Source organism: Hippichthys cyanospilos, chromosome 4, assembly GCF_059441005.1.
Source record: "Hippichthys cyanospilos isolate Australia breed blue-spotted pipefish chromosome 4, RoL_Hcya_1.0, whole genome shotgun sequence".
Classification (NCBI taxonomy): domain Eukaryota; kingdom Metazoa; phylum Chordata; class Actinopteri; order Syngnathiformes; family Syngnathidae; genus Hippichthys; species Hippichthys cyanospilos.
Window position 1 is genome coordinate 17,830,016 of NC_142372.1, and position 11,966 is coordinate 17,841,981.

The 11,966-nt window shown below is 42.7% G+C and overlaps 1 protein-coding gene across 1 annotated transcript; it reads right to left on the minus strand.

The window, feature by feature from the left end:
• Window positions 1-589: 589 nt before the first annotated feature.
• Window positions 590-11,587, minus strand: atxn1l (ataxin 1 like). Its single transcript, XM_088413829.1, has 3 exons — window positions 11,484-11,587; window positions 8,299-9,455; window positions 590-6,458 (listed from the first exon to the last, which is right to left on the minus strand). Exons 2-3 carry the CDS (start codon window positions 9,331-9,333, stop codon window positions 5,088-5,090), a joined length of 2,406 nt encoding a protein of 801 aa, XP_088269955.1. The 5' UTR covers window positions 9,334-9,455; window positions 11,484-11,587; the 3' UTR covers window positions 590-5,087.
• Window positions 11,588-11,966: the final 379 nt, after the last annotated feature.

The window sequence follows — 11,966 nt, forward strand, 5'->3', positions numbered from 1 at the left end:
GAACACCACACAATTTTGATAATAGTTTATAGTTATATTTGTATATATATGTATATATATTATATTGTGTTGACTTAACATGTTGAATGCAACAACTCCAAGTTAGCTGTAACAATAAAAATACAATATCTTTGTGTCCTTAAAGTACATAAAATTCAAACAGCTAAACAAAAGAACAAAAAACAAACACCCAACGTAGTTGACAGAGCGGTACAAATATACAGTACAAATCTAATTTATCTAATAAAGGGTACAAATAATGATAAAAAAAGCAACAAAATAGAATTATTAATGCTTTGTTAAATTCAGGTAGGTGTGGGGTACTTCTAAGGGTGCACTTTGGGTGGACAACTCTATAAGGCTTTTGATAACAGATCCATACGTATCGGTACGACCATACAATATTACTCACTATACAAAGTTCAGACGACCTGGATTATATTTGAGGATTGAACGTTACATTTACATCTTTGCATATATTTTGCAGATATAGGCATTTTGGAAAAGAAAAACAACTTTCATATTTTTCTTATACACCACAACTTCACATACAAAGCAGTGTCATCTTGTGCCCCCCCCCCCCCCCCCCCCCCCAGCAATAAGTACAATAAAATCAGGAAAAATGCATCTTTAAAACTTGAAACCGTTCAGATTTTTTCTTTTCTTTTTTTTCTCCTTGTTCAAAGTCAACATGGAAATAACGGTCAGAATTCCCCTCTGGGAAGTAGACCACCACTCACAAACAAATTGTACGAAGCGCGACTTAAGGCATCAAACAATCGTGGTCAAAGCTCGTGTACGACAACGGCACACAGATCGGGCAAGTCCATTCAGCAATTATACCATCGTTTAAAGGCCATGTACTAGCACTTTTTTTGTCCCCACTAGTAAGACAACTGAGTGATACTGAATAGAGGCTTAAAACATTAATATCATACTAGTGTGCTTGTGATGACGTAAAATTTTACTGCTTATCGTCTAAGGCCTCACTAGAAGATGCAAATGTCAACCTGTGCGGTTTTGCCTCACTAGTAACATGGAGTTGTTTGATTTGTATGTTCAAGTTTTCCTACCAGTGAAAACAGAGTGCACAAGTACATGGACCTTAACTCATTCACTGCAAAAGGTGGCTATACACGTCAAAGATCCATTTTTAACTGGGCAGGCAGTGAACGTGTTCAAACTGGATATGAAAGATCTCAAACGCTTTCCACACAACACGCAAACCCGGAATTTCCGTCGTGTGACTCTTCAAGTTAAAGCGACAACACTGCCAAGAAGTGCAAGTACTCACGGCGACACGCTGCCAGCCATATCAACGCAAGCGGAAAACAATAACGAGACAAAAGGCGCTAGAACAACAAAAGGATGCCCCCACCAACAAGGGTTAATACCTTGTGATTGTTGACACAAAATCAGGGGAGGGGAAACTTTTTACCTATGGGGAGTGATTTTAATTTTGCCCAAAATCCTGCAAGGATCATAGTACAGTAATTGCCTGTTTGCATGATTGCCTAAATTTGCCTTCTGCTTAGAGCAGGGGTCACCAACTCCAGTCCTTGAGGGCATCCATCCAGCATGTTTCGGGTGAAATCCAACTCTAGTGCACCTGATTCAAACGATCGGGATAATTGTCAAGCTTCTGCAGAGGTTCCCGATGATCTTATCGTTTGAATCAGTTCTATTGGAAGAGGGTTAAACCAGAATCAGGCTGGATAGCTGCCATTGAGGATCGCAGTAGGTGACCCCTGGCTTAGGGTCACCATTTAAATAATATTTAAAAAATACTAAAAGGTTGCTGCTGAAAATTTCCCCTCGTGTCTTTGCATTTTCTTAGTCATTAAAGTAGTCATGGTAATCCACAGCCTTGTTTTCCAAAAATGTTCCATTGAGATTTAGGGCAATCGTGCTAACAATCCCAACCAAATTTGTGTGCTATGAGATTACAATTTCAATTCAGTGCTTCCAAAATTATTATTTACTGAATATAAACAATGTGTCTCTCTAACAGTGAGATTAAGTTCACCGGTAAAGGTATTAGTGCACTTTAGGTTGAGCCTGAAATTGCGCCCAAGTCCTTTATGTGATATGTTTTATATGGTGGTGAAACATGAGAATTTTCCCACATCAAATGCGTCTTTTGTTGTGATAAAAGTTGGGAATATTATTAAGATACATGATGAACACATGTGATTTCAATGTTTTTTTGGCCTTTTCTAAAGAGTTCCTCTGAGGTTTTATTTGTTTTCAGAATTGCATGGCAAGCCGGAGCATACACTGAAACGAGAAATGAACTAAACTTAGAAATATTGAAGTAATCCATCAGAGCCAATATTTAAGATTCGGTCAGTTTAAAAATATCTACGTTTTGAAATATTTCAATATTTTTAAGTTGAGCTCATCTTTTCTTTTTAGTGCACATTCTCCAATAGGTTACCCAGCCCCTGCTTTACAACCACGATGAGAAGCAGAGAGAAAAATGGCGGCGCAAAGTAGCAATCGACTGAGTGCTCCTGCTGTGTTTACTGCATAGAAAATGGCGTAAAAAGATTGGCAGGCGTTTTGCTGACATGTCAAAACCCCTCAGACAGGCACCCCTAAAGGTCTGGACACATAACTGACAGCAAAAAAGTCTGGACACATAACTGACAGCAATGTGGAGTTATTGCATCGCGTTCACCTGAATTTTGCATTATTTATTCTTTTACATGATGGAAATTTTGTCAAAGATGGTAAATGTAAATACAGCGTTGTCTTGCTATTTGAAATGTTTTTATTGCCTAAATTAGATGGCAGCAAAGCACTAATTTTATGTTGGAAATGGCCTTCATCTGACCAAAATGAACACTTCACTTCAATGTAGTTCCTTGGCATCAGCATAGTGCCAAAACAATATGTTTTCTATTAGACAGGGTTATATTAACTTTTTAACCTCACTTAAGAGTTGTGCCTTGGCACAATGCGGACCCCAAAGCACTACTTTTTTGTTAAAGGTTAGCACCTACCAATCTGTGAACATGTATTCCATTAAAATTAAATGTTGTTGAAAATATAATTTCTTGAAAATATGAACATGATGAACGTGTCCAGGCTGCAGACACCTGAGAGATACTTTTTTTTTTTTTTTTGCAAACAAAAGACAAGGGCGGACCATTTAACAAGATTGCTCGACAGGAATATATTTGAAATAATAGTATGATATGCTCCAAAAACAAAACACCTTTTTTGTTGAACTTTTCAGCAGGAATATCTGCGTTTGTGTGTGAAACTAAACCCTTTTGTGTGTTTTTGAGTCTTCTAATTGCACTTATTTTATCTTCCGTGAATGTGAGGAAACTGCAGCATTTATCTTGGCAAATTTGTAAACGGATTGAAAAAAATGCATGTCAATATTCCAAATGTATTCCCTTCGCAGTGAGATAGTAAGAATGGAAAACATGAGGAAAATACAATAAGTGTGACCAAATCTCAGCGAGATGGGGAATCTATAAGCAATAAAAAAAAAAAAAAAGAAGGATGGGAATCGTGCATAAGATTTTCAAGTTGGGGTGAGTCAAAATGGATTTTTTTTTGGGGGGGGGGGGGGGGGGGGGGTATTTGATAAGGGTAGGCCCACTGTGGGCTCTATTGCTTCAATTTTGGTAAATGAGCAGACTCGGGATAAATGGCTAAGGTAATTCTCCTGGTCAATCCCCAACTACCCAGTCAGCTGGTTAAGGAGGTCTCTGAGGTACATTGAAGAGGCGGGTTCAGGGATGGGGCCTTGCTGACCATACTGGAATGAATAAAGCACTAATTCCAGTCTGTTGTACTTCAGCAAACATACACACGCACACAAGCAGACGAAACGCATACAGAGAGGATTTAGTGGACAAAAACAGTGCGTGATTGACTCTTCACAAGTTGGATTGTAAGACGAGCGCGCCGCGCTTTGTATGTCGCCGTCGCGTAACAGACGCCAATAGTCAGGAATGGATTCAAGATTAGAGGGATCCAAACACAAACTGGACAAGTCCGAGTGCATTCCAACCAGGAAGCGTGGGGCGTTCCCAACGAGATGGTGACCTCCAGTGAGGAAGTGGTGACAGAGGGAGGAGAAATGCAGCGAATGAGGACTATTCCTGGAAACTCCAAACTTCTCCCTTGGGGCAAGCAAAGCGGACCCATGACAAGATTTTTTTTTTTTTTGTTACTTTTCAGTTGGATGTGCAAAAAATCTTCAACATTCTCAGGCTACATTCACACTCTGCTCCAGTAGGTCTACTCCATAGTTGTGACTAGGGCTGAACGATTTTGGAAAAGAATCAAATTGAGATTTTTTTTTTCCCCATCAATGCAATTATGAATTATTATGCGATTGTTAAAATTTAAGTAGATTTTTTTTAATTGTAAAAGTTTACTTGTGAATTTTTTTTTTTTTACTATTTTTATTTTTTTTTAACTGTCATCCACTTTTTTTTGCTCAAGATTTTCACAAAAATGTTTGTTTACCTGCATCCTTCATTTTTTTCCCCCAATATAATACTTTTTTGTTGGTGGTGGATTTTGTGCTTTTGGTTTATTACTTATTGGCAAAATGTTTTCCTTCCAAAAAACGTGTATATAAAATTGAGAAGCATATTCTTAAGTATTTGGTAGGAGAATTTCTTGTAAAAAAAAAAAAAAAAACTATATAAATTCCCCACCAATGTATTAAGTTTTTTCTGATTGATCTTTGCGCATGTGAAATATATAGATTGTGTCTGTGCTTCTTAGATATGACTTGAATAACAGAAGCATCAATCGACGAGCAATTTTGCAAGAATTAACATAAAAATGGCATCGGCCGCATGTGAAATTTGATTAGTAATTGGCTGTGAGCTAGCAAATCAGAAATGGAAATTGACAAAGAAAAAAAAAAAAAAGTTCCTGCTTGTAGTGAGTGTGCTGGGCCAAGTTGATTTGTGTGCATCATATTTCACAAAAACCATGGCTATGGATGGTAAACTATATAAATACTTACCGTTTGTATATAGAATTCTACCACATTGTTATGTGTGTTTGAATTTGATTAATCGTTCAGCCCTAACTGTTACCGAACGCCGTTGCTACTTCCCTGCATTTGAGCGTCCCTCAATGGACAGTTTGACCTCCTGGGGGATAAACGAGGGCCGGATGTGTCCAGAGGTACTGATCTGTGGACACGCACCATGCTCTCCCTTCACACTGTATCTTTGCAGGCCAGGTGAGGACCAGCGTCTCTGAGAAGCACCCAGCATGGTGGCCCCCATGAAAGCAGAGGCGTCCGTGTGCAACTGGTAGCCGCTGAGACTCCTGGGGTGTTCGCCTGAGGTCCGACTCGGTCTGACGTGGGGCTCGGGGTGCTGCGTGGCTTCTTCCTCGTTGGCCACGTCTTTCTCTGACTCCCTTTGCCTGTCCCTGTGCACGCGCTCTGTCCTGAAATGAGTCTGAGGACGCGGGTGATGCGGGGCGGGTGGCCCCATGAGCTGGTGCGCGGGTTCGGACGCGGAAGCACTTTTGCTCAACGTCCTGGCCACGTTCTGCTGTTGGGGGTGATGGTGTTGTGTGGCTTTCTGCTGCTGCAGCGTGATGGACACGCACACGTCTCCGACTTGCATCTGATGGCAAGCCAAGCCATACAGCTGCGCTGTGCGCTCCGGGCTGTAGGATGACCAGCCTTGGCCAAACACAAAAAAGGGGTGCTCAGGGGGGACGTCGATAGTCACTTTGCTCTGCTGCTCCCCCACAGTAAAGTGCAGCGTCACAAGACCAGGCCTCTGCTGGCTGGCACGGATGTCTACCACCATGCTGGAGTCGATCTTCAGCCCCCCGCTCAGCTCGGCGCTGCGTACAAAGTCCTGGGTCTGCAGGTCCTCCACACGCTTCAGCTCCCCGGTGGCTAGCTGGATGATGGCACCCTTCATGAAGTGTGATGGGCTGCCGGCGGCCGTGCCGGGGGCGGTGCTGGAAGCTAAGGCCTGGGTCACCTCAGCGGGGGGCTGCTGGGATACGGCCGGGTCACCCACGGCCCTCTCGGAGAGGCACGCCTGACCTGAGGGATCGGAGGCTTTAAAGGAGGATTTCGGAGACCCGTCATTAGCCTGTGCTTGGTAGTGTTGCTGAGGCTGCGGGTGATACTCCACAGGGACTAACACCGGCTGCCCGTTGGCTAGCATGACAGCGTGGGCCGGCTGCCCCGCTGCATGTTGTTGTTGTTGTTGTTGTTGTTGTTGCTGCTGCTGCTGCTGCTGCAGTCCGGTCACTCTGGTCTCACCATAGATAACTGGATGGGCCACGTACCCGGATCGGCCAGAAGCGAGAGTCGCATTTTCTTTGTGGACGTCTCTGGCTCGCTGAACACTCTGAGAAAGATTCAACGGGGCGAAAGAGACCTCTTTACGTCCTCCGCTGACACCTTGGCTGGAGGAGGAGGTCAAGCTACCAACCACCTGCTGCACCTGAAATGGCAGTCAACAAATATCAGTTATTAAAAGAAGGGAGTAACATTTTCAAAAATGAGTGAGAGGGTTGTCTTACTGACTAACTACTAACCGTAAAGGTATATCTACATGTTAGCTTGCCCACGTGTTAAAAGTGACTTAGTTTGAGTTATGGCCATCAGCGGCTCATTTATGCCAATGGAAATGAACTTCAGTATTGTTTGATTTTTAACTGTTAGTTCAACAAAGCCTTTAAAAGTAGATAGGTGGCTGTGTCTAGCCTTGACTAACTGTCAGATTGTTAGAAAACATTCTAACTAGCAAGAGTAGGCCTTAATACAAAATAAAACATCAACACTTTACCTTGGCAATTATAGGGGTGGCTTTGTGGTACATACTGGACTTCCTCTTATCCTGCTTGTTAAATGTGACACGATCTCAAACTTTGGGGACTGTGTATTGCAAAGCTTTGATACAGAGATTTTGCTTCAACCATTTTTTGTATTCTAAATATTTGAATTATTGAAAAAAATACATGTCACTTTCTTTAAAAGCTGTAAATTAAAGCACATCATTTTGTGTGGCATGCGAAATGTTGATTTGACTTCAAGTTTCGGGTTAAAATACCACACTTGCAAGTTTTCTTCAACTTTTTTTTAAATCCCAATCTCTCTTTTGAATAGGTTTTGCCAACCTCTGATAGCAAAACTAGATATGTGACCAACACACTTAAAATGTATTTGATGTCACTGTAATACCAGCCCTATGACAGAAACTATGACTACAATGTGGCCCATGATAAACATGAGTTTGATACCCCTGATCTAGGGTGTACAAAGGTTGGAAGCATTTTCAAATTAAAATGGTCTTCCTCTCATACACATGATGAGGTGAAGAAATGTAAACTATTAAAGAGCCTGTGCCATGGTACTTTAGACTTTCCACAATTAACTAAAGGTATGTTTGTACAATATATGATTATATATCATCTGTGGCACAATGCTAATTGAATTTCTAATGAAATTTAAGTTGTTTTGATGACTATATTTCTAACCTGAAAGTAAGATGCCTGACTCCGTTAAATCCTGCATTCATGACATTGTCTCAGTGCACTGCTGATTGCTTGAATATGCATGGGCAGTTTGGTGGCGGTACTCAATTAGTGATGGTAACAATGTGAGTCTGAGGACCTTGACGTTTTACCTGAATGGATGGGGCTGCTACTGAGAGCTCAGCAATGAGCAGGATTGGTCAGAGATGAGCGAATAGAGAAAAACACCACTTGGGGACGTTTTTGGTGACATGGTGAAAAGCTTTAAAAAGTTGAATTTGCATGATACAGGCCTGTTAAACCTGAAAATGCAGGGCTGTTACCTGAAAGTCATTTAAGGTCATAAAGCATAATCTACACCGCAGATCATAAATCTGACTGAGAAAATGCCAGGATGTGCAAAGTTTGTTGTTATTTGTCGGTGCCTATTTTTAAGAATCTAAATGATAACATTATCATCTTTTGATTAACATTTTTTTTAATTCACCCAATAATCCCTTCAGTATTTTTTGATGACTCAAATTATAAATTATTAAGTCGGGCAAATTTTAAATAATGGAAAAACACAATATTATTCCAAACTTTTGAACGGGACTATTTCGCCATGCATTCAAAGTTAGCTGGGCTATGCTCGCCCCGTAACCTTTGTGAGAACAAGCACTATTGAAATGTGTAAGTTCAAATCTGTGGAAGTTCAAACATCTTGATGAATCACGATGAATAAAGGATTATCATGAAACTTTTCTTTTTTTAGTTAAATCTGAGTCATGAAGTATACTGTTTCAGGTGGCACATGTCAAAACTCACCTCCAGGTCACTGTCTGGAGTGCTACGGTGGCCGGGTGAGCTCAGCTGGCGTTTCTGGCCAGGATCGTGCGCCGCAGGGTTAGCTGCTACAGGCTGCACATGCACGTTCCTTCCGCGGTAGGCAGAGTCCAAAGCAAGCTCCCTGGCCCCTTGGTCCTTATCCCCTCCATTCATCTCTGGCTCCTTTTCCTGATGCACATTGTGGGTGTCCCTGGAGGTTGCAACTCTGGCAGCACCCGGGGGGTGATAGAAGACTGGCACGCCCCGTGAATTCAGCTCTGTGGCGGGCATGACGCCGACAGTTCCAAGATGTTGTTGGGCAGCCTGATCTGAAGGCATCATCAGCGGGACGCCGCCAGATGCAGGAACTTTGGCAAAGGTATGAGCGGCTACCTGAGCCTGAGGAGGCGGGGAGACTACGCCCTCTTGTATGACAGACGAGTAAGGGACCAGGTGGGACACTGCGTGAGCGGAAGGGATGGTCGCTGAGGGTGAGATTAACGAACTGGGGACAAAGCCGGGGGGTAAAGCGTATGGTACCGCCGCATACGGGGAGCTGACGAACTGGAGGGAGGAATGAGGGAGCTGCGCATAGCCCAAAGGAGGATAAGGAAGGCCCGGATGCTGCATGAGAGGCGAATGTACAGTGTATGCTGAGGAGAGGTGGCTTAACACTGGATGAGGGCTGCTGGGCGAGTAGGTAACAGACGGCAGAGCAACTTTATAAAGCATACTGTATTGGTCGACTGGCACTGCTGATATGCCTTCAGAAGTGTCCACGCCGTAGTGAAGTCCCGGCTGAGCTCGAACCCACTCCCCGGATGGAGGGCCTCTCTGAGACTCACTGTTGGCTGCACAGTTGGGAAGGGAGCCCACTTCATCCTCTCCACTGGCACTGGCACTTGTAACCCCTCCTCCTTTTTCAACGGTAGACACCACTGCTGGTGTTCCCGCGGCGCCCCCACAGTTACTCACAGGGAGGTCCCTCTTCTTAGGAGGCAGGCATTCCTGATTGCGTTCCTGAGCCGGTTTCATCGTGTCGGTGGGACTAACAAAATAGATTCACTGTACGCCGCTGGAGGCGACACTTGCAAGCCAGTTGGACCGTGCAGGCAACAGCTCTGAAATCCCCTGACAGACTTCCGCTGGCGGCTCTCCTGAGGGCAAGACAAAGCAGACATGAGCGGGAAAAATGTCTTTTATTGGGGTACATATACAAAATGGTCTTCTAAGATGACTGTATTTAATTTAGGTGTGGGAATGAAACACAAGCTCAGTAAAAGATGATGCTGTTAGAATGATGTCACTGTTGCAGCTCTGGCACAACTGGTTATCCTCAAAGATTTCAATCTGCACTATTGTGTGTACATTAAAGTGCTTTTGATAATAACCAGAGCTGGGTGATTGGGAGGGGGGTCAAAATGATTTTTGAAAATAATAATTTTGAATATTAATTGGGTTCTAAAACACAGTATATGTGAGGGCCAATATAGTTATAGACAGTTGCATTAACCTATCAAGTCATAAGGTGGCCACCTAGAAGCCTTACGCTGAACGTGACATGATTGGATGCTCACTGCAGAGAGGCGGTGCTATGTTGATCAACCATTTTTTTCTGAGGGGTATTTATTTGAGTCAAATCACTGAAGGCCGAAGTGTGAAATGCACAGACCGCCACTGCTCAGTACAATACAGTAGTTTATCTGCACTCTGTTAGTAAAAGTAGTACTTACACTGTATTCGGTACCCCACTAAAGAACAACACTGTGTTCACTGTTCACATTCTGCCCTCAACAGCAGGAGCACAGAAAAAGGATTATCTTGTCCTATCTGGAATGTCTATCAACAACATTTGGTATTTCACTCTGATTCCATCACGAGTGCACACACGCTCACAGACGTGTTCTTCTTTGAGCACAGAATCAAATTCAGATAGATAAAGGGTGGAAGGGTGCAGAAGTGGTGAGCACACCTGCGCCGCGATTATATGGTTGAGATTTTGAATCTGGCCTTAGCTATCACGTTTGCATGTTCTCCCCTGCGTATGTGGGTTCATGGACTATTGTGAATGGTTGTTCAAATGTCAAAATGTGCACTTTTATTTGGTTTTAAATTTTAGAATCATTTGTACTATTAGTGGCATTTTAAAACTATGACACTGTGTCAAGCACGTCATATTAATAACATAGTGTTATGCCTCATTAGTTGCATATTGTCTTTTACTAGTAAGTACATTGTTTGTTGTACAAGTAGTAGTTACAATCAAGGATATCTAATAAATGCTCACATCTTTACAGTAATGTGTTTGAGATTTCATTTGATATTCTACACAGGTGCAAAATAAACAACTACTGCACTAAGAATAATGTTGCATACTGGTGAGGACAAAAAGTGCATCTGTATATAGATATCAAAGATATTAACTAAATGCTGAATTACGTTTCATTTTATTACAATCGCATGTCAGCATCTCTAAGATTTATGAACTGAAAGAAAATACTTGAATTGAAACATAAACAGATCATTTCCTTGAGATCCATTTTCCACTACATCGTGCATTCAATGTCACATACTAGAGTACGTTTTCTTCATTTGGCCGGTCCGAAAATATGACGCACTACAAAGTAAACTTACAAAACAACAGTGACATATTACAGCAATATGTGTTTAGCATAGCAGCATCATTTTAGACGAGGATGTCGTCATGAGTTAACGAGAGGAGGAATCGTAGGAAGAGCACAACTTTAGTGAGGAGTTTGGTCAATTGTCTGGAAGGGGGCACTCCGACGACACACTCGATGGGCTTCCTGGTTCTGACTTGGATCACCGTGAGCCCCGAAATGTCTTCAACTCCGTTACACAGCACTATACACCGTTAACTACCAGTGGAAGCGGCTAGCCAGCACTTTTTAAAAAGCTATATAACTGATATTACGCGTTATGGTGCATGCTGCCTTTTAACCTAAATAGGACTTTAAGTGTTTCGAGCGCAGCATGCAGGCCTGTTATTCATTATTCGTGTCGTGTTCCACCGGACATAGGTTCCAGCTAGTTAGCTGCTCGGCTAATGCTGTTAGCTTACTCAACTCCACTCCTACTCGATTCGTATCTCTTAACAAACGGCACGGCAACACGGACTTTGTTCTTGTGAGGAACAGAAACGGAGTCCAATAACGCGGTCTTACCTCCAATTGTCATCGCGGAAGGACTTCGCTGAAGGGGTGGAAATACTGAGATAAATGAGCGGTGTGAGACAAAAATCAAGGCTCAGAAGTCGAGCCCATCTCGTAGGCCAGCGGAGGCGCTCACCGATGACGTCACTGGATTGATTCAATCGCCTTGCAAGTGACTCAAATTTTAGTCACTTTTCCTGTCCCGCTTCACTTACATTATTTTAAACTAATATTTATGAGGTGTGCGGTGTCACTCGGGATGAGGCGAATAAGGCCACGTCCGTTTTTAAATGATCATATTACCGTTGCTACTGGAAGGGAGCCCCGCCGTTCGCGGAGGAATGACCGGTCCGATGCGCGAATAACGAAATCCACCAAATATCGACGCCCACTCAATTCGCATCTAAATCAATGGGCATGGAAAGAAAGGAAAGTCAAAAACATACCATACCACTAATTAACGCTTGCCCCAAAAGCGGGTTCTTTGGTCCTTCT